The 21897-nt window shown below is 52.2% G+C and overlaps 1 protein-coding gene across 6 annotated transcripts in view; it reads left to right on the top strand.

The window, feature by feature from the left end:
- The window catches only part of Tpcn1 (two pore channel 1), a 54522-nt gene that overhangs the window by 15178 nt on the left and 17447 nt on the right, over nucleotides 1-21897 (top strand). For all 6 annotated transcript variants that reach the window (XR_387566.4, XR_003955646.1, XM_011248201.3 and 3 more), the window contains 8 exons: nucleotides 13158-13285; nucleotides 15555-15731; nucleotides 16916-17029; nucleotides 17503-17633; nucleotides 18280-18368; nucleotides 19191-19225; nucleotides 19690-19748; nucleotides 19959-20058. Coding sequence is in view for 4 of the 6 variants with exons in the window: in XM_011248201.3 (XP_011246503.1) it covers nucleotides 13158-13285; nucleotides 15555-15731; nucleotides 16916-17029; nucleotides 17503-17633; nucleotides 18280-18368; nucleotides 19191-19225; nucleotides 19690-19748; nucleotides 19959-20058 (833 nt within the window). In the remaining 2 variants the exon portion in view is untranslated. The remainder of the gene's footprint in view (nucleotides 1-13157; nucleotides 13286-15554; nucleotides 15732-16915; nucleotides 17030-17502; nucleotides 17634-18279; nucleotides 18369-19190; nucleotides 19226-19689; nucleotides 19749-19958; nucleotides 20059-21897) is intronic.

Below are 21897 nucleotides of genomic sequence, written 5' to 3'. Positions count from 1 at the left end.
AGACGGGAGGAGAAGATGCCTGAATCCTGAATGACTCTAGAAAAGCTGATTCCCAACCCAGAGAAGAAGCCATCTTGGGAGCAGCCTGCTAACTAGTTCAAGTTTCAGGATGCCTGGCAGTGAGGGGCTGAGTGTTATTGACAGCCCAGGAGACTGGAAGCCAAGTTCCCAGACATGTGCCCACCTGAGTTAGATAAGGGGGGTGGTTCCCTTTTTAATTCCCAAGCATGTTGGTATTCTACACAGGGGATAGACCATACAGAGCTACGTTAGGCCTCAGTTGACAATAAATAGTACACTTTTTTTTTCTCCTGGAGACAGGATGGTGTGTAGCTCAGGCTGGCCTCAACCCCCTGTGTAGCCAAGAATGATCTTGAATTTCTGATCCTCCTGCCTCCACCTTCTGAAGTGCCAGGAGCACAAGTGTGTGTTCCACACCTAGCCGATTAAGTTTGGCCTGTTCTGTTTTGAAGTTATGGCTGGAAAACTTTCTGTGTCTGGTCGTCTGACAATCCGTGTCTTATCTGCTGCTACATGAATGAAATTTACACAACTAGTGTGAGCTTACTTTAAAAAAAAATAGTAGATTCTGGTCAGCAAGATGGCTCAGTGGGTAAAGGGGCTTGCTGTACAAGCCTGGTGACCTGGGTTCAATTCCTGGGACCTACATAAAGGCGAGAGAGAGAGAGAAAGAGAGAGAGAGAGAGAGAGAGAGAGAGAGAGAGAGAGAGCAGTGTTGTTCTTTGACACAGTGAATGGCATTATGCCATATACACCTACCCCACCCATCCATTTAAAAATGACAAAACGGATCCCCAAATGCCACATGACTTGTATCTTTAGCACCAACACCTTACTTCTGTCTTGGTAGTCTACAAAAGTCTACGTATGGTAGCCTATGTCTGTAGCTCAGTTGGTAGACGGTTCCCATCCCCAGCATGCCATATACCCAGCCCAATGGTGCAGGTCTGTGAGCCTGGCACTTGAGAGGCAGAGGCAAGAGGCTCAAAGAGTGCAAGATAAATCAGGGCCCCTGGGTCATGTTTGCATAGAGAGTGAGACATGTATTCTATTGTTTGCCAATATGCGTGTGTGTGTGTGTGTGTGCATGTATGTACATATAGGGGTGGGTGCTTTGAAGGCCAGAAGAAGGCTTCAGATCACACATAGCTGGCGTTACAGTTGTGAACTGCCTCTCCTCAGCGCTGGGAGTTGCAAGAGCAACAAATGCTTTAAGCACTGAACCATCTGTCCAGCCCCATTTTTGCTTGCTTGCTTTCTTTCTTTCTTTCTTTCTTTCTTTCTTTCTTTCTTTCTTTCTTTCTTTCTTTCTTTCTTTCTTCCTTCCTTCCTTCCTTCCTTCCTTTCTTTCTTTCTTTCTTTCCTTCTTTCTCTTCTCTCTCTCTCTCTCTCTCTCTCTTTCTTTTTAAATTGAATTTATTGATTGCTTTTAGTATGTATTTACGTGTGTGCATGTACATGCACGTGTGTGGCTGGGCTAGGGCTCACATGAGGGGACCAGAGGATGACTTGTGAGAGTCATTTTTCTCCTTCCACTTGTGGGTTCCAGAGATGGAACTCAGCCTGTCTGGTGTGGCCTCAGGCATCTGTGCCCAGTGAGCCATCTTGGTGAGGACCCGCTGTTTGTTGGTTTTTTTGTTTTTGTTTTGAGACAGAGTCCAGTTGGTGACACCAGTTGGAGCTCGCTGGCTGGCTGGGCTGGGCTGGGGAGGTAGAGTGCCCGGCGGGGTAGGTGGCTGATGTTTCAGAGCTGCTAGTCACACGGCTCTGCCTCTTCCTGGTACTGCAGTTTTCACAAAGACAAGGGCAGTCCTTGTACACCTTCCCTGTGCACTTTATATTTGAGATGGAGTCACAGCTTCACCAGCCCCTGGAGTTCTCTAGGGTAAAACAGAGTCTCTCTCATGTTCATGTGACCATCCCAGAATAGCCTGGGTGAGGTCTGCCTCCTTAGAGCAGCTTGCATTGGGAGCACTGACATCTCTCTCAGCCTCCAGCCTGCATGTATTATAGTTCCAGCATCAGCCTGTACTGTTTGGTGCCCTCATCTTCCTTCATATCTGAGCTCCCCAAGCCTGCCATTTGGAGACTGCCTGCCATTGCTCAAAGCTCTCTTTCTTTAGTGGAATGCTACAGATTTTCATTTTCTTCTTCGCTTAGCCCTCATGGAAAGTCAGCTGGGTGGCAACTGAACTCTGCCCTAGCTAATGGCCTGGAGCCGCTCCAGGCCACTGGCTGCATCCGCTAGCACTCGTGGGTGGTCCAGAGCAAACATCATATCTTCTCTCTCTGTGGCTCTCCAGGGTCCCCTCTTCTCACGAGCTCGGCTATTCACACTTGGCTGGCCTGCCTCGAGTCATGTGCGATCGCGGTCCGTCATGCAGACCCTAAAGCGGATCTGGAACCTCACCAAGACTCGATTTTATTAGTATTGAAGCCACTTGGCCCCTAGGCCAGTCGGTCATTTAAGTCTATGACATAGTGGGTTTCTTCCCCCCCCCCCCCTTCATTTTTATTTGGAGACTGGGCAGTGTCCCAGAATGTGAAGGGGCAGCAGAGCCTGGAGCTGGGGATGGCTTGGGACAATTCTTAGGCTGGAGGAAGCTGCGATGGAGGGGCAGGGTGGTGGTAATGGCCACACGTAGTCAGGGATTTTAAGGTTTCTTCAGTTGCCCAGGCTTCTTCAGCCCAAGAAAGAAGTTGATGTGCCAGCTAAACCACTTGGAACAAAGCTGTCAGCATTTGTGTGTGTGTGTGTGTGTGTGTGCACGTGCGCGTGTGTGCTGAGCCTCAATTCCTCATCTGCCAGATGATCTCAAGAACAGCTAAGTGAGAGTCTGCGTGGTGAGGGATTAAACCTGAGATTCACTAAAGGGGAGATTCACTATGTAATCCAGTCACACGGGAAGGCTGGGCTGCAGGATTGTAGGAACAAAGTGTCAAGGTCCTGTCATCAACAAAGTAGCATCATCATCAACAAAGTAGCCACACTGCAGGTGTTGCCCTTATGAGTCCTGAGTCATCGGGCAAGCGCCCTCTCTGAGCCCGGCTCTTCCTCATTCTGACTTCCTCTTAGGGGATGCAAACTGGCTTTCTGACTTGTTTTCCCAGCTGAGCTTCTGAGGATAATTTACTTCCTTGATTCCCCAATTCTTCCCCCCACCCCCACCCGCAACCCCATGCACTGGACAGTCAGGAGCTCCCTTCTAGGCCTCCAGAGTGAGTTTCTTCATGATGTCTCTATCGGGCCGTTGTCCTATTAGACAGAAAGGGAAACTGATGCAAAAAGAAAAAGTACTCAGCTCAGGCCTGGCCAACTGACCACCCAGGGTTTCAGCTCCCTGAGGTGCCCATTGCACCCCAACATCCAGATCTTCTAGGACATAGACTCCCTCCTAATGTCACTTTCTGGAGGTGCCTGTACCAGGGAGGCCACTTTGTCCCAGACTGCTGCTTTTCTGAACAGAGTGGCTTGCAGCAGCCTCAGCCCCAGATGCTGTGGGCACAGCATTCACAGAGCTGGATCCAGGCTACCTTCCTTGCGAATGACCCTGGTAGCCACTGCGTAGGGACTATGTGGATTCTGACAGGACACAGCTGCAGTCTTGGACAGGCTGAGTTTCGAGCCAGTCTGCCTTCTGAGCATGGGCTGTCTGCTGGCCTCTTAAAGAGGCCCAAAATGCCCCTGGTTCTTCTGCACTCCTGTCTGATTCCCTGAGGTAGGTCTCACGGTATTCCAGCTACTTCCAAGAAACCATGGGTCAGGTGTCTGTATAGATGCTGATAGATATCTATAGGAAGCAGCGGATGGATTAGTGTGTATACGAGCATGCATGTGTGTCTTGAGCCCTTACATGTTTGTGATATTTGTGATATTCTGAGCATTTTGCTAGGCGAGTGCTAGGATAACAAGGGGTAAGTGGTGGGCATAGAGACCCACTTTGGGAGAGCAGGTGTTAACAGGTCCAAGCTGGGCCTCAAAATTCATGGCCTGAAGAAAGTGATATCATGTATGGATTAGCTAACCACTGGGGTAGCAGGACCAGACAACTTTATGCACAGAATAGTGTTGGGGGGCGGGGTGGGGGGACGTTGTGACTGTGGTTGGTCTCTGATGCAGGCGTGCCATGGCAGAAATGGACCTCGTAGCTTGCCTGGGTAGAGTGAGCATAGATAGGCTTGAAGAAGATGGGCCTCGTGGCTGTGTGTCCTCAGGTGGCTCACTGCTGAGTGGGGAGAGCCTTCCTTGGAAGCCAGCAGCCCAAGTCCATATCTGTCAATGGGCCTGTGCACTGGCCTCTCATCCTACAACCTTGGGCTGTCAGAAGCAGCAGAGAAGAGATAAGAACGCAGCAGCAGAGTCCAGCTCCTGAGGGGGGTCAAGGTATGGCCCCTAGGGGCTCTGCTCCTCCAGTGGCCAGCTTCACTGTTGTCAGTCCCCTGCCTCAGCCTTACCTATTCTCTGTGACTCTCTAAGCTTCTGGATTTTGGAATGTGGCTTTCCAAATATGCCTTGTGCGATGCCAACTTATGCTTCTTGCCTGGGCTTCCCACTCTCTGCTCCCCTTCCCCAGTTCTAGAACACACTGCTTGTCTGTTTTCCAAGTACTAGGGTTATAAGACATGTCTAGTGCCTCCTCTTGTGTGTTTTTTTTTGGGGGGGTGCACACAGCAGACAGTTTCACCTACAACATCAGTGATACTGTTGGTCTCCTTCCCCTGTGTCCCCTCCCTGCCCGCACCACCCCCCTTCCAGACTCCCGAGGCCAGCTGTTTCTCTCCTGCTCCCTCCTGCCTTCCCTTTTAAGTTTACTGCTTTCAGCCTTCTGGCCCTTTGCCTGCCAAGTCCTAGGAAGGCAAGCCGCACCAATGAATCCCTTTAGATTTGGCCGTTCAATCCCAGTCAGGTGGTTGAAGACAGTTAGAGGTGGTACGATGCTTTATCCTGACCGCTTCCGAGCCAGAATTTCTTCTATAACAGAGCTTGCCCCATGCAGTCGTCCTACAGAGCCTTCTGTTGCTCCTTGGGCCCAAGTAAGCTTTTGGCAGGACTGGCATTGAGTTGGTGCCAGCCATTGAACTAGAGAGGACCCTGGGCCCTAGAGGCCACCCTGTGTGCCTGGATATGCCTTCAGTAGACACGCTGATACCAGGGATCTACTCTCCACCCCGTCTCCCAACCAGTTACCAGAAAGCAGAGGTTTGGAAGAGGGCAGCGTGCCTCCTGACTTCTTATTCTGCCGGGTTTCTATCTGGGAGTCCTCAAAGTGCCATCCGCCCAGGAGCATCGAAGCGCCATGGCCCCTGTGAACGCCCCAGCAGTGCTCTCTGCTTTATCCCCACCCCCTCTCTCCTCCTCCAGCTTCACCCATGGAGTGGGACTTCTCAGTGACAACTGGCAAGCAGTTTCGCGGCTGCTCATTGTCATTCTGGTGGGCTCTGGTTTCCAGCGGGCTCCGAGTGCTTTCTGGGTATTTGCATTTATTGCTGCTGTGCCCGGAGCACAGCTGGCACAGGTCCCAGCGCAGAGTGGAGAAACTGAGGCTCCGAGGAAGAGGTTTACTGTGTGGCAGGGGCATTTTGCCATCAAAGAGGGACAGGCATTCCTGGTGTGCCTTTAAAGAGTGTGGGAGGCCCGAGGGCAGTTTGGAAGGAAAGTGCCGTGGACTTCCAGTTCTTGTCTCATGGATCAGGCCAAGTCATTCGTTGCTACCTTTTGGATCAGAGCTCCTACCAGGGCAGCTCTCAGGCTTTTTACCCAAAGCTGCCTCTCCAGGCCTCAAGGCCAACGGGGGCTGGCCTGCCCTGCTGGACGTGTGGAGGCAGAGCCGCCCCTCTCCTGCCCACCCTCTCCCTCTCCTCCCTCCCTCCTCGCCTCTCTTCCTCTGCTTTATGGCTGGCATATGGAAGCCATTTCTATTTATCCACAACACCAGGATGCTGCCTCTTGCTGTGCTCCAGCGAGCGGAATCCTCGGATTCCCCGCAGGGCCATTTCAGAGGCTGCATGCGAAGCAGCCAGCTGTTTGCAGGGAGCGCCTGGGCCCGTTACATCAGCGTTAGAGGCGGCATGGCCATCTGTGCACGCGGGTCATCCTGGGCTGTCTGAGTCTCAGGGTTGGAGGCGGTGCGTGTTCCGCCCAAGTCTGGGCGGTTTTTTTCTGGCCTATTGCTTTCCAGTCCCTGTCTCTCCGTTCTCCCATAACGTTGTGTTCATGTCTCTGTGCCCATGGCCAGGGCTTAGGGATGGGGTTCCCAGGACAGGGACAACACAAGTCTTTAGTGGTCAAGGTCTTCGTGTCTGCTCAGCCTGATTTTGAAGAGCCCTGCCCGGGGCACCGACAGAGCTGAACACCCTTTGTACCTCTAGGGAACTTTCCCCAGGCTCAGGGTGTCACCTTCCTGGTGGCTGAGTGCCCTGTCCCAGCCACCCAGTCACCTTCTCTGGTTTGTTCCAAACTGTGGGTGCCAGAGAAGGGAATCTGCTTCCACTGCCCATGAAGGTCGGTCCCTGCATCCCTGTGAATTTCTAGCTGACTCCCAGACAAGTGGAAATTCAGAGGCCAAAGGCAGCTGCTCTCCTGAGGAGTCCGAGGAAAGCTAGCCCTAGGACCGTTTCCTGATGATGTCATCCTGGCCTCTCCATTGTGGCTCTTGTGGTATGCCTTGCCTCCTGGCAATGCAGGTCATCTGGAACGTTCTTTCAGACGTGCCAAAGTCCCAGGTGCTGATGGGGTCTTTAACGGTCTGAGTTGGACAGGGCCTGTTACAGCAGTCCATGATGAGAAGCTATACTGAGGTGATATTGCGTGAGCCCAGCTCTTTTACCTGAAGACCCGTCACCTATTTCTCATGAGAGGCTCTTCAGGAGGAGACTGGGCAGGTCCTGTCACCAGGGTAGGTGGGTGCCAGTGTCACAAGGGCTGGAACTGTGCAGCCAGGGATTCTGTAGCAGTTTCAGGGAGTCTGGCCTCAGTGGGATCAGGGGGATAGATCATGAACTGTGTGGTGACATACGGAAGAGCCACGGGGCATTCTCCAGTTTACTTCCAATCTGGCCTGTGTTCATCGGAGCCAGGCCGTGGGATCAGTTCCTCACCTGATTTGCCAGCCACATGGTCCACCCTCTGAGCTTTGATACATCCTTTGTGCCCTTCCATGGGGTTCTTAATTATCCTTTCCCTGTGGAACACTGCCAAGCCCCTGAGCACAGCTCACACAAGGGACAATAGGCCCTGAGGAGCTGGAAAGACTCCAGCCTCAGAGCTAGGCAGACAAGCAGGCTCAGGCAGGGGGTTGCAGCTTAGACTGCAAGAGGTTTTGGACCCGAAGCCACCAAAACCTCCACATGAAAGAGCTGGGAGGGCCAGTGGCTCCCTGCCCACCACTTATGACCTTTCTGTAATCCCTAAATATCCTAGCCGGCCACCTGCATGGCTGAAGGAGGCTTTTGTGGAATCACCTGTGGCTTCTTTGAAAAGCCCTTCAGTGACCCAGGTTACCCAGAGCCTTTCAGGCCTGTCCTCCCCGCATGAGAGCCACTAACAAGTCCCAGGCCTCGCCAAGGTCTGTGTTGTGTTCTCCACAGTGAAGGGTTAAATGCTCAGATGCGCAGAAGAGGGAGAGGGAGCTCGGCTCCCCTACCCGGGGGAACTGGGGTGTTGGAACCACGTTTTCCCTTTCTGTGCTTTCTGAAAGGTCCGTCCTGGCTCACCTTTGTATAGATCCACCCCTCTGCAACCCTCAATCTTTAAAACAATACAGAGGGACCGTGGCATACCCATTAACACCCCTGGGTGCTGCCTAGTGCGCCCTGGGTAAATGCTGCCGGGTCCTGAGCCTGGCTCCTGGCCACATGTTGTTCTGTGCCCCGTGGGAGTGTGTGATTTTCAGGCAAGATCCCCTACTTCACATCAGTTCTATAGACTTGTTGACTCTTTATATACTGGGCACACACACACACACACACACACACACACACACACACACACACACACACACTCTGTGCTTTGAGGACACAACAGAGACTATATCGAAGGTCCATGGTCCATGTCCCTGTGTCACTGACATTTGGCCACAGTCTGAGCATTCCCGGGACCATGTAGGGGCCAGAGATCATGGGAGTTCACAGCAGAGCCAAGGGCAGTCTCTCCCAAGGCAGCAGGAGGGTGGAAAGCTGAAAGACCGGAGAGAGCGGACTGCTTAAAGGTCCTTCAGGCAGAAGGTTTCAGAATAACGAGGGGCCAGGATATTGATGGAGAAGAGGTAAAAGGGATAAGATGACATGACGAATGGCCTGTTTAACTGGAGTGTGTGTTGAGAGTAAATGCTTACGGTTTCCCAGGGAGGCAGACACTCTATTTCTGAAGCAGAAGACTAATACCAGCTGTCTTAGGTGTGTGTGTGTGTGTGTGTGTGTGTGTGTGTGTGTGTGTTGTGCTGTGCTGTGCGTGTGGGGGTGGGTACACATGCCTGTGCATACGTGGAAAGGCCAGAGGTTGTATTCCAATGTCCTATTTGAGATGTTGAGTCTTTCACTGTACTCAAAACTCACATTGCCAGCTAGACTGGCTAGCCCCCCAGGACCACCTGACTTCCATGTCTCAGTGCTGGTGTTACAGCCCTGCCGCATGCGGCTCTGGGGAGCTTCATGCTTCTGCTCGAACACCTTCCCAACTGAGCTGTCTCCCCCCCCCCCCCCCCGCCCTGCTGTGGTTTTCTTAAGGTGATTATGTGGAACTGGGAGGTTGACATACACACACACACACACACACACACATAAAACACACAAACACACACATACACACATACAAACACACATATATGCATACATACACATAAACACACACACATACACACACATATATGCATACAAACACACATACACACAAACACAACATACATACACAAACACAGACATATATACACAAACACACACATACACATATTCAAATAAATACATATACACACAAATATACATACACATAAACACAACATAAACATACATACATGCATACACAAACACACATACATGCACAAATACATATACATATATAATACACATAAACAAATAACACCAAACACGCATGGACACAGATACACAAACACACCAAACACACACATACATATACACACAAACACACATTCATAAACAACACATACATATACACACATTTACACACAAACACACATACACATAAACACACAAACACATGTACACATAAACCACAAACACACACACACCAGATTTCTCTGGTATAGAAAAGGTCTTGGGGCAGGATGTTGAGAGGACAAGATCACGAAAGTGCCTGGGTTGGTCCACAGGAGAGATGGCTCCAGCTGTGGCAGAGAGGAGGAGCCTGTGAGAAGATTAAAGACAGTTAACAGCCTGAGCTATATAGAGCGAGTTCAAGGACAACCAAGGCCACACAGAAAGACCTTGTCTGGAAAAACCGTGAATGCACACACACACACACACACACACACACACACACACACACACACACACACGAAGACAATTAAACTGACACATGTAACTTTTTTATACAGTATTTGGTGCTTGTTGGCAGTGGCCAGACAGGGAGGGTTTGAAGCTGGAATCTGTGTGGAGCCTTTTTTTTTTTTTTTGATCCTAGGGGCGGGCCCATCAACTTCCTGAGGCCTCCTCGGCCTGTGTTGATTCAGCTGTTGCCTGTGCAGTTACAGGCCGAGGATAGTACACTCCCATTCTGCCTCCTCGCAGCCCCCCACCCCCCATGCTCCTCCGCCAGCCCGTGTTCCCCAGGAACATCCCAAGAGCCTCATCATTGGTCCTCTGAGTCCAGACAGAGTTTCTCACATCTGGACTCAGTGCCAGCTGCGGAAGTGCAGAAGGCGATGCTCTCCCTAGTGAGGAAGAAGCTACTCGGTATCTGGTGCTCAGGCCAGGCCCTGTAGGTGTGTGGCCATTTTAGTGCACGCTAGACTGGCTGGTGGACTGTGGTTCACGAGGCAAAGGGAGAGTGGCTCATGTGTGCTAACACTGTTACTGTTCTCTTAGAGCCGAGCTGCTAGGTTGTGTTGTTAGAGGGCCTCTGTCTGGGCAGAGTCTGCAGGGCCGGAGTGTGGAGTTGTTTCTCGGGCCACCTGCATCTGCCAGTGAGAGTGGAGAATGATTTTTCCTGGGAATTTGTTTGGCGGGTTTTTCTTTCTCCTTTTGGAGGCAGTGTCTCACTGTAACCCAAACTTGTTAGGATCTCCCCGCCCCGGTCCCCAAAGTACTGGGCTTGCATCGGGCCAGCCACCGCGCCTGGCCTGGTTTGTGCTTCGGAGGTTACACTTGTGACTGGTCACCTGACCTCTGGAGCGAGCTTGCTCCACCGCCTAGCCCTCGGCGGCTGTCGGGGCGGACACTGGATACTTAAGGACACAGTTACAGGGTGGAGTATACTCAGTAATCCAGAACTGACTGACTAGCCAAACAGCAGGGATGCATTTCAGATTGCATAGACTGAGAGGCAGGCAGGTGTGCAGACCGGACAGAACCTCTTACAGAACACTGTAAGGCTTGCAGGGACACCAGGCAGGGTGTTGGCTGAGTGATTCTCTGCAGCCAGACAGGAAACCGAGGAAGCCATGACTCTTTCAGTCTTTTATTTAGATTTATTTATGTATTTTTGGTTTTTCAATACAGGGTCTCACTCTGTAGACCAGGCTGGCCTTGCCTTCAAAGATCTGCCTGCTGGGATTGAAGGTGTGTGCCACCACCACCACCTGGCTTCATTTTTATTTATCCTTTTAGTTTAGTTTAGTTTTTGTTTTTGTTTTTTTAAAGATTTATTTATTATTATAAATGAGTACACTGTTGCTGTCTTCAGACACCAGAAGAGGGCATCAGATCTCATTACAGGTGGTTGTGAGCCAACATGTGGTTGCTGGGATTTGAACTCATGACTTTCGGAAGAGCAGTCAGTGCTCTTAACCTCTGAGCCATCTCGCCAGCCCTAGTTTAGTTTTTTATGGTGCTGGGGATTGACTCCTGGCCTCGAGCAAAATAAGGTTGTGCTCTCCTGCTGAGCTGTGCTCCTGGCCTACTTGCTTTTAACTTGTTTGTTTGAGACAGGATCTTGCTATGTCTGGACCACTTTTACTTTTGATGTATGTATGTATGTATGTATGTATGTATGTATGTATGTACCTGTCTGTCTGTCTGCCCGTCCGTCCATCCATCCATCCATCCATCCATCCATCCATCCATCTGAGACAGAGTCTTGTCACAGCCCTGGCCAATGACCTTGCTATATAGACCAGGCTAGCCTTGACCTTAAAGCGATTCACCTCCCCTTTACCTCTGAAGTGCTATGACTAAAAAGCATGTGCCATCAGACTAGGCTTATTTTTTAAACTCCTAATACGTGTTTATTTACTGTGTCTGTTTGTACATCGTGCACATGTGGAAGTTAGAGGCCAAGGTGGGGATCAGTTCTCTCCTGGGGTGGGGGTGGGGGTGTCAAATTCATGTCCTTAAGCTAGGCAGCAAGAGCCTTACCCTAACCCTCTGGGCCCTCTCTCCTGTAGATCCTACATTTTATTCTGAGGCAGAGATTTCACTCTGGATTTGAACTCTGTAATTTGCAGTGCTCCTGCCTCACAAACCTGGGACTCCCACTCATTTAACAACTTCTTCTTCTTCTTCTTCTTCTTCTTCTTCTTCTTCTTCTTCTTCTTCTTCTTCTTCTTCTTCTTCTCCTTCTCCTTCTCCTTCTCCTTCTCCTTCTCCTTCTCCTTCTCCTTCTCCTTCTCCTTCTCCTTCTCCTTCTCCTTCTCCTTCTCCTTCTCCTTCTCCTTCTCCTTCTCCTTCTCCTCCTCCTCCTCCTCCTCCTCCTCCTCCTCCTCCTCCTCCTCCTCCTCCTCCTCCTTCTTTTAAAGATTTATTTATTACATGTAAGTACACTAGCCGTGTGAATAACTGTACCTAAACACCGGGTTCCTCCTATTGAGAACTCGTTTGCTGTGGCTTATGGGGAACCAGATTGTCATAGATTAATTTCTCCTCTGTAAATTAACCGCGTGGGACTCACTGCCCCGTGTTCACATTCACGGAGGGGGGAATCAGGAGAGATGGAGGATTGTGACAAGCCAGGCTAACGAGCTTTGGAAGTCAAAGGGTCCCCATTGGTTGACCCTTCTGAGGCAGCCAGGAGCACCGAAAGAGCTCCTCTTTCCCAGCTGACCCAGGACAGGTGCCAAACTCAGCTCCAGTTGGCTGGCTCCAGTGCTCGCCCATGATCCCTGGGCTCTGCCGGCAAGTCCAGGTCAGCTGCCTGTGAGCCAGAGCCGCCTCTGTCCAAGCCAAACACTGTGGCCGAGGGTGGGAGCGAGGGTGGGAGCCGGCACTGTGCCGGAACAAAGCAGCCCGGGGTTCTGGGAGAGGTGATCAAGGGTGGGAGCAAAAAAGCAACAGATGGTCCTGTCCGTGCCCTCCCTCCCACCCCAGGGGAAAGGGGAGGACTCACTGTGGTTAAATGATTGACTCAGCCGGATTGCCACAAGCTTCCAAAAGTCAAACGTCTGTGCAGTAAGCCCTCCCTTCTGACCGCCCTCGGTCCTCATAGACAGCTAGATTCTTTCTTGCTTTTCTTCCTGCTTTTTTTTTTTTCCTAAATATATATAGACATGTGTAGGTTTAGCCTTTCCCTCCCCCCACTCCCTCTGGTCTTTTCTACTTCTTTTTCTTTTTTAAGAGTTACATGTATCTGTTTACTGAAGGGGTTGGCCTGTCTTCACGCCCCTCCTCCCACCATGGGAGCCCCAGGGAGTGAACTCAGGCCGTCCAGCTTGGTAAAAGGCACCTTTATCCACTGATCTATCTTGCTGGCACATTTTTTTTCCTCCTTCTTATTTAAGAGAAAGTATTTTTGACCAGCTTCCCTGATGGTTGTTGCTAGAAATACAGATTGGCACATGGACAGACTGACCACCCACTGGGCCCCCACACCGGCAGCAGAAGACCTTGCCACATTGGGCGTAGCCTGATCCTAGGAGACCTCAAAGTCCGCCCCTACAGTGACACACTTCCTCCAACAAGGATTCAAACTATGGGGGCCATTCCTATTCAAACCACCACGGCTTCTGAGTTTCTTCCCTCTCCTAACACAGATGGGGGCAGCCACAGCATCCACAACTCCCAGGTCCCCAGTCTGGTCTCCGGAGCGGACAGCCCCCCCTCCAGTCCCACCGGACACAACTGGGAGATGAATTATCAAGAGGCGGCAATCTACCTCCAGGTGAGTGGGTCTGGGTCAGTGTCTGGGGGGAGGCCCTGGAGGCTGGAGTGAGGGGGAGGGGCGTGCTTAGCACAGCAGCTCAGAAGCGAGGCTGGGCTCTGCTTAGTGGTCTCTGCTCCAGACAAGAAGCAGGGGGGGGGGGTGCAGGGGTGGAGAATGGTCCAGGGATGGAGGGGGGAGCTCACCTGGTTGTGCCATAGGAACTTGTGTGCCCGGTCCTCCTCTGAGCCCCATTTGTGGCTGAGCCTGCTCTAGGTCTGTGCCTTCTGTCTTCCAGGACCACACAGACAGACCTAGTCAGTCCTTAGGGGACATTTTATCTGCCTTGGATGGTAGCAAAAGGTTGTTCATGCAATGGGTGGCTCCAGGGTCTGGTCTCCTCACGTGCCCTGTTGCTGTTGTCTGGCCTGATAGTTCATGGTTGTTTTGGGGGGTAGGGTTTTTTTTTTTTTTTTTTTTTGAGAAAGGGTCACTTTATGTAGTCTGGAACTCACAGAGATTCTCCTGCCTCTGGCTCCTGATTGTTGGGATCAAAGGCATGGGCCACTATGGCTAGTACTGTTTAGGGATTTTTTTTTTCTTTAAAGCGGTACTTTTCTTTAAAACTACTACATGCTTGTTAACATAAATTCAGATAGTCTCAGGCAACATAATTTTCTCCATTTTGTTTAAGAAACCGGGTCTCACTGTGTAGCCCTGGCTGCCCTGAAACTTGTTGTGTAGACCTGGCTAGCCTCAATCTCACAGAGCCCTACTTGCCTCTGCCTCAGGAGTGCTGGGATTTCAAGTGCGCGCCCGCCTCCTGCAGCCCAGGAGAAGGCCCGGTCTCTGTGTATGTGGGATGCGGGCCCTGGGTGGTGCATCAAGGGCGGCGGCTGCCAGTGGCTCCCTCTGCTCTTCCCTTGGACTGTTAACTTTCTCTCTCACCCCAGAGAACCATGAGTGTAGAGGTTCTGGTGCCCTGGAGACTTGAACTCCAGAGAGCAGAGGCCTGGGGTGGTTGGTCTGTACACAAACCCAGAGCTCTGTTTGGGAGCTGAGTTAGATCTTACGGTGTGGATGCTCAGCCCGTCTTTGCTGGTAGAGAGAAACGAGCCCTACCAGCCATCCCCTGGGCGGTTATTGATCCTGGAGTTGGGAGCCGAGCCTCCTATCAGGCTGTCTCTAGCCACACCTTCTCCCCTAGCTGTTGGTAGGAAAAATTGCACAAGAACTGCCTATTTTTAGTAATCTAAAGCAGAAGCTTCCATGCCCCCAAGGCCGCCGTGAGATGGTGGGAGACTCCACCCCGCTCAGACCATGGGGTTCTTCTGCGGCCTCCCCTGGGCACGACCTGCCTTTGCTTCCTCCGTCTGGTCTGGGCTGCGGTTTGTCTTCTGTGATCGGCAAGGGCAGCAGCGTGTGCAGCTGCGACTGAATCTCCTGTCAGCTCTGGCTATGGTCTCCTGGGAAGGGGAAGAGGGTCATGGGGAAGACGGGGAAGACAGGGTGCCCCCCCAGCCCCACCCCACCCCCAGTGTGAGTGCTTTTTCACTGCATTCCCAGATGTGGGAATCTGTCGCAGCCTTTTCTCCAGGACGTTGAGCCATAGAGGTGTGTGTGAGTGAGTGAGGTGCAGCCTCAGTACTGTGGCGTTTTCGGTGCAGCCCCGTGGGGGGCTGTTGTATGCGTCACAGGACACCGAGGGGTGTCCTGGAGTCTGTCCAATGTGAAATTGGGGTGCTGTAGTCACCCATGTAAAAAAAATCCCTAAGCAAGGAGCTAAGTGTACACAGAGTGCAACAGAGGCTCTATTGGACAGGGCTATGCTATACGAGCCTCACTGGGAATGGCTCCTCCCAAGTGTTACTATCATTCACTGTCCCGTGGCCACAGTTTGGTGTGCCGGCCATCAGAATCCTGGCATTAAGTTCCCGTATCTTCGATCTCCGGGAAGCTCCAGCCTGGTCCTGTTCACCATTGTGGAGGAAGGCAGGGAACTTTGCCATGCCTGCAGAGAAGGCTGAGGAAGGAAGCCTGGGCCAAGCTGCTAGTCTGGCCTATGCATAGACTCTTCATGCCTAAGAATTTACCCCCTGTAAGGATCAGACAATTCTCCGAGCCCTCCTGGTTTGGCAGGTTTAAGCAGCAGCTCCTGGGTGGGCAGCAGGCAGAGGCGGGGCTAACCTGCCTGAGCCCTGTGTGACCCTCTGTGACCAGCCCCACTTTCTGCCCTTGCACCTCCTGGGCACCTTTGTGCTCGCATGCTCAGGCTCTCCTGTCTTTGTAGGAAGGTCAGAACAACGACAAGTTCTTCACCCACCCCAAGGATGCCAGAGCGCTGGCGGCCTACCTCTTCGTCCACAACCACTTCTTCTACATGATGGAGCTGCTCACGGCCCTGCTCCTGCTGCTGCTGTCGCTGTGCGAGTCCCCCGCTGTCCCCGTGCTCAAGCTGCACACTTACGTGAGTGCCCCGGGGGAAAAGGGAGCCATGATGCTCCTGTCAGTGATTTCAGGGGACCTAACACGGAACATTCCAGAAGCACAGAGAGGAGGTGCAGCTCCTCCCTGCTCCCAGCCAGAGTGGGTGCGCTTCCGTTTCCCAGTGACTCTGTGGACAGGCAGGGGCCTTGCAGAGCTCACTCAGAGGCCTGTCTCACTGGGCTACGCTGTGGTCACGCCTGGGAGAGCCACAGCCCACGTTGGTGTGGATGAAGCCCCACTATGGGTCTTCCTGGGGTCACTGTCCTCTGTCCTTTGTTTAGAGAGTTGGCTGTTTATATGTCCTTCTTTTAAAAAAAATTAGTTATTACTAGCCTGTGTGTGTGCATGTGTGTATCTGTGAGTGTCCGTGTGTCTGTGTGTGTATCTCTGAGTATCTGTTAGTGTCTGTGTGAGTGCATTTGTGTAGTGTGAGTGTCTGTGTCTGTGTGAGTGTATCTGTGAGTGTGAGTGTCTGTGTGAGTGCATTTGTGCAGTGTGTCTGTGTGAGTATCTGAGTGTGTATGTCTGTGAGTGTGTGTGTCTGTATCTGTGTGTGTATGTGTATGTCTGTGTGAGTGTGTGTATGTGTGTGTCTGTGTGAGTGTGTGTGTATGTGTGTGTAGCCCAGCCATGCCATATGTCAGAGGACAAACGTGGAGTGGGTTCTCTTTCTGTCTGTATATGGGTGCAGAGGATGGAATGCCGGTGTCTTTACCCACTGAGCCATCTCCCCAGCCCTCGCAGCCGACTTAGACGGAGATGACAGTTATGTTTGGAGTCTTTTGCCTTCTTTTTGTTTTTAATCCCCAGTTTTTGTTTCCTGAATGCCTTTTGTGGTTTTTTTTTTTTTAAATAAGTACTGCACAGTTCTCCTCAGAACAAGAATTTTTTTTAAATCTCTTAGAGCCTTAAACTCCTTCCTTCTTTCTAACTTTTTACTATGTGGGTCTGCATTTCTGTCTCTTGAATGTCAGGTTTATTCTTAGCTATCTGGGAAAATCTCTGTCTATAAAGCCTTGTCTGGCATCTTGAGGTTTGGTCTCTCTCTCTCTCTCTCTCTCTCTCTCTCTCTCTCTCTGATATTTGTGTGTGTGTGCGCGCGTGAGTGCACGAGTTCATCATGTATGGTCTCCTTGAAGACGGTTCTCACCTCTGTGGCTGCAGGTCCACGCCACGCTGGAACTCTTTGCCCTCATGGTGGTGGTATTTGAACTCTGCATGAAATTGCGGTGGCTGGGCTTCCACACGTTCGTCCGGCACAAACGTACCATGGTCAAGGTAATACATCTATCTGTCCATCCCCCTGCGGTGATTCCTCCCATATCCCCTTCACATCTGTGTCTACGGTTCCATTTAAAATCTCCTCAGCCCCAGCGTATGCTTGGGAGTGTAGCCCAGTGAGATTATTTGTGTATGCCAGAAACCTGTAGGGTCACATGGTTCTTCCATATCCCCAAATGAGCAGACCTGGAATGAACTGAGTCCCAAAGGGCTTCCTGGTGCTGTGAGGTGGTCGGGGAGAACATCGGTGGGCACCCAGGGTGGTGTTTCACTGTCAAGAGGACCCACACACCAGCTTCATCTCAGGCCACGTCTCTGTACTGGCCGCAGGAGGGCTCACTGTTGCTGTTAAGAGAGGCGGAAATGGAAAGAGCCCTGCTGGTCCCCCGTGGGCTGAGTTCATCAGCGTCTGCTCCGTGCGTAGGAGGCTGGGTCAGGGAGCTAACCGTGTCCCGACCTGTCATCTCCAGACGTCCGTCCTCGTGGTGCAGTTCATCGAGGCCATTGTGGTGCTGGTTCGGCAGACGTCCCACGTGCGGGTGACCCGGGCACTACGCTGCATTTTCCTGGTGGACTGTCGCTACTGTGGCGGTGTACGGCGGTAAGGCCTGGGGCTGGGTAGGCCTTTCTGGGGACTGCAGCCCTCCTCACTATGGCCCAGGGTCCTCCCATGTCTGCGTGTGTCATCTTTCCAGCCCTACAACAACAGTAGCTTCAGGCAGACTTCTCAGCTCTGTCCTGTAGGTTCCTCCCACCCAGTCCAGAGCCCTGAGCCCAGAGCTAACCCGACGTACAATTAAACCCATCCGTAAAGATTCCATCTGGTTACTTGGTCAGGGACTTGCTGATGGCAGGGAATTGATCCTTTGTGCCCAAAGTTAGAAACAACTCTCCTGGGATTGGGTAGCTTAGTGTGTGTGTGTGTGTGTGTGTGTGTGTGTGTGTGTGTGTGTGTGTGTGTGTATGCTGTGGAAGGTGACCTTGATTCCCCAGGTGATGTAGCCTCTGCCATGCCTTCCCTTTAAGAGACTGTCACTCGGTGGAGATGGCTGTGTACACACACATACACACACTGTTGTTGTCCCTGTCACCTGCTGGGTACATTACTAAGCTAAGCATGGTGCCCTCCTGGGTTACTAGGTCAGGTATACCAGATGCATCTCCACCAGCCCATCCCCCCACCACCCCAGGGCACAGATCAGCCCTCCCACCCCTGCCACCCCTCAGCTGGCCATCTTTCTCCCCAGCAACCTGCGGCAGATCTTCCAGTCTCTCCCACCCTTCATGGACATCCTCCTGTTGCTGCTCTTCTTTATGATCATCTTTGCCATCCTCGGTGAGCAGAGCCACCACCACCCACAGCACCCCATCCCTGGGCATCCTGCCAGTCAGTCTCCGGGCCCTGACAGCTGAGAAGGCTACAAACCCAGCATTTCTCACTGATAGAGCATCCCCACGTGGTAGAGGGGCCGGGGAAGCCAGGTCTCACTGTGTAGCCCAGGCTGGTTTAGAACCCTTGAATGTCTTGCCTCCGTCTTCTAAGGAAGTAATAACATCCCTGCCCAAGGCCTGGCCTGCCTTTTGCATGATTGGCTGCCATGTCCGCAGAGCACAAAGACACTCTATCGGCAGCCGGCATCTATGACCCAGTCCGCTGCTGGGATTTGTTTAGTTTGAAAACCTTGTGAACCATCAGCTTAAAAGTCAATCTTGGGCTGGTGAGATGGCTCAGTGGGTAAGAGCACCCGACTGCTCTTCTGAAAGTCCAGAGTTCAAATCCCAGCAACCACATGGTGGCTCACAACCATCCGTAACAAGATCTGACTCCCTCTTCTGGTGTGTCTGAAGACAGCTACAGTGTACTTACATATAATAATAAATAAATCTTTAAAAAAAGTCAATCTTATGCAACAACAGCCACAACAATAATAAAATAAACTAAACAGATTTCCAGCCCCTTTTAAAGACTAGACCTGACAGAGCCAGCACACATTCCTAGGTGTCAGCAGGCTTGCATGCAGCGACATGACCTCCGTTAGCCAGCACGTGTATTCTCCAGAGCCCTGCAGTCCTCACCGAACCCTAGTGCCCTCCTCCAGCGTCTCCCCCTGACTCTGCTCTAACTCCAGCCTTGGTCTGTTTTTCTACCACATTCTAGGTTTCTACTTATTCTCCACAAATCCTTCCGACCCCGTAAGTAATGAGCTCTTGGTCCCTTGTCTATGGAGGGGCCTTCCCATCAGACAGGGTAGCCAGGAGGGCCCTGGCCATGTTAAGAAGGGTACCCTGTCTGGTTTCTGGTTCCCAAGAGTCCCCACCCCTCAGACCTGAGCCACCGAGAAGGAGCCGAGGGGGACCCCCCTCCCTTGTGTTCTTATAGGCGAAGCTTCCAGGGATCAGGTTTGGAACGTTGGGGCATTCTAGCAGAGAGAGTGGAGGAGGGGAGCTTCTCACAGGGACAGGTGACCCCCCTCACTCCTCCCCAAGAAACTCCCTCCCTCCCTTAGTTGGTAGCCAGCTTCTTCACTCTGCACATACTCCCATGTGCACTGCACCTCCGCCCGGGTGCCCCTTGCATTCCGAGGTGGAAGTGGGGAGAGGCGCTCTAGAGGAGATTGTCCAGACCTGGCAGCACCATCCCCACCCTTTCCTTGCAGTACTTCAGCACCCTGGAGAACAGCATCGTCAACCTGTTCGTTCTCCTGACCACAGCCAAGTAAGTCTGGGGTCACTCCTACCACTGACCTCTGTCCTCATCCAGCCAAGGGATGTCCATCACGCCCCCCACCCCGGCACCCTCTCCCTGGTCTCAGTGAACACAGGGCTGAGTGGAGGGAAGGGGGCTGTCTGGGAGTGCAGGGGAGCAGCAGTCCCTCGCAAGGTGCATCCTTAGAGGCTAAGGTGACCCTCTGCCCCATGCACACAGCTTTCCAGATGTCATGATGCCCTCCTACTCCCGGAACCCCTGGTCCTGCGTCTTCTTCATTGTATACCTCTCCATTGAGCTGTACTTCATCATGAACCTGGTGAGTGTCCCTCGTGACCCCACTGCAGCAGTGGGGCCTTCGGAGAGATGTGGGGACACCAAGCAGATGGTCGGGTGTGGCGCCCTCCTGCAGAATGCGATGAGGACGGCTGGGATCCCCCGGCTCTGTGCCTCCACTTTGTAGATGGTGCCGGATCTTTCCCACCCCTGCAGTGAAAATTTTGCACTAACAGAGCCAGCCCGGCTCTGCGCAGAGAGGACTGTACGCAGATCTAGCGCCTGCCTTGCTGTGTGGTTCTGTTACTGTCATGTGCTGGGGGTGGGGTGGGGATGGGGGTAGCAGCTGGGTGTCAGACCTGCAGGGACACGTGTGCCCATCACCACAGCTCAGAGCACTTGGCACTGCACCCTGTGAAGGGCAGGAAGCTCCAGTGCACACGGATGCTGCAGAGACACTGGCTGGGGCTCAGGGCCACCAGGAATGTTTTCTGCCATCACAGGCAAGAGCCAACACTAGGCCAAGACCCACAGCGACAGCGGAGTGAGCAGAGACCAGGGCGTCCCGTAGCCTTTGGGTTCTGTGGTACCGCGAATCGAACCTAAATCCTCTCGGATGCTGGCCAGGCTCTGTAACCCTGGACCACCCCCAGCCCATTGGATTTGAGATGACAGGCATGCGCCACCACACTTGGCTTTATGTGGTGCTGGGGGTGGAACTGGGGAGTCTTGTTCATGTTAGGCAAACACTCTGCTGGCTGAGCAACATACTGCCCTCGGAGAGGACCTGGGCTTGGTTTCCAGCACTTACAATGACAGGACTCAATGTTTTCTGATCTTTGAGAGCTCCTGCACACACATGCTGTGCACGTGTACACTCAGTCACACGCACACAAACAAAAGGAAGACAAGGAGAGGAAATACTCTGTCTGTGTGGTTTCCTGAAATCTGCAAATTTGAAGACTTAAAGAAATATGTTCTTTTCTCCTTCCTTCCTTCCTCCCTCCCTTCCTCCCTTCCTCCCTCCCTCCCTACCTCCCATCACAAAGTAACATACCAACTGTCTCCTGTAGTGGTTTTAAGTTGTCAGCTACTGAGAGGCACCAGGAGAAGCAGACACTTCTCTGCTCTCACCACGGCCTCGGGAGACTCAAGAAGCCCCACAAGGTGAGGGGCTTCTCGCCACCAACCAGCAAACAACGCTAGAGTGGACGCTGACTGGTGTGTCCCCAATACAGTCCAGAGTGACACAGTTCACTGTCACTCACCTCTGAGGGGATAGGAGACCGTGGCCCGGGAACACAGACAGAGGTTGCTCCAAACCCCATGTTCCTGTGGTAACTCTGCTGAGAGAGTTTGTCTGAACAGAACAAAGGGATGTCATAAATCAAGACAATTTTCAAATACATTGGTGGAAACACCATTAAGGAGAAGGCAAGTTCTGCCGTGGACCTCCTTTGCTAGCTGGGGGAGTTCTTAGCCTTTAGATCGCTGCTCTGTTCGTACATCCTGAAGGATTTCCTTAATAGCCACCAAGGCATTAGGTCAATGCAGAGGTGCACAGGAAATGGCTGTGAAGAACCGTAGCTAGTTTGTACTTAGGTCCTGGACCAGCCATGATCCAAGCTCTTCAGTCCCTGAAGGTCATCCTGTGGTCACGCAGGTGTGTGCTTTCTAGCAAGTTTTGGCCACAGCATGTGCAGACAGCCCCAGACCCCACAGGTCAAGGGGCTTGCTTCCCGAACCTCAGGCGGCTGTAAGCACCCAGAGACCCCTTTGCTTCTGGTTCACTAGCCGCACGTCGGGGTTTCTCGGCCCTTTTCTCAAGTGACTCGCAGAACTAGGGAGAAGTGTTTGCAGCTTTATCATAAAAGAATTGCCA

This window comes from Mus musculus, chromosome 5 (genome assembly GCF_000001635.26).
Source record: "Mus musculus strain C57BL/6J chromosome 5, GRCm38.p6 C57BL/6J".
NCBI lineage: Eukaryota > Metazoa > Chordata > Mammalia > Rodentia > Muridae > Mus > Mus musculus.
This window is presented reverse-complemented; position numbering and strand designations above follow the sequence as displayed.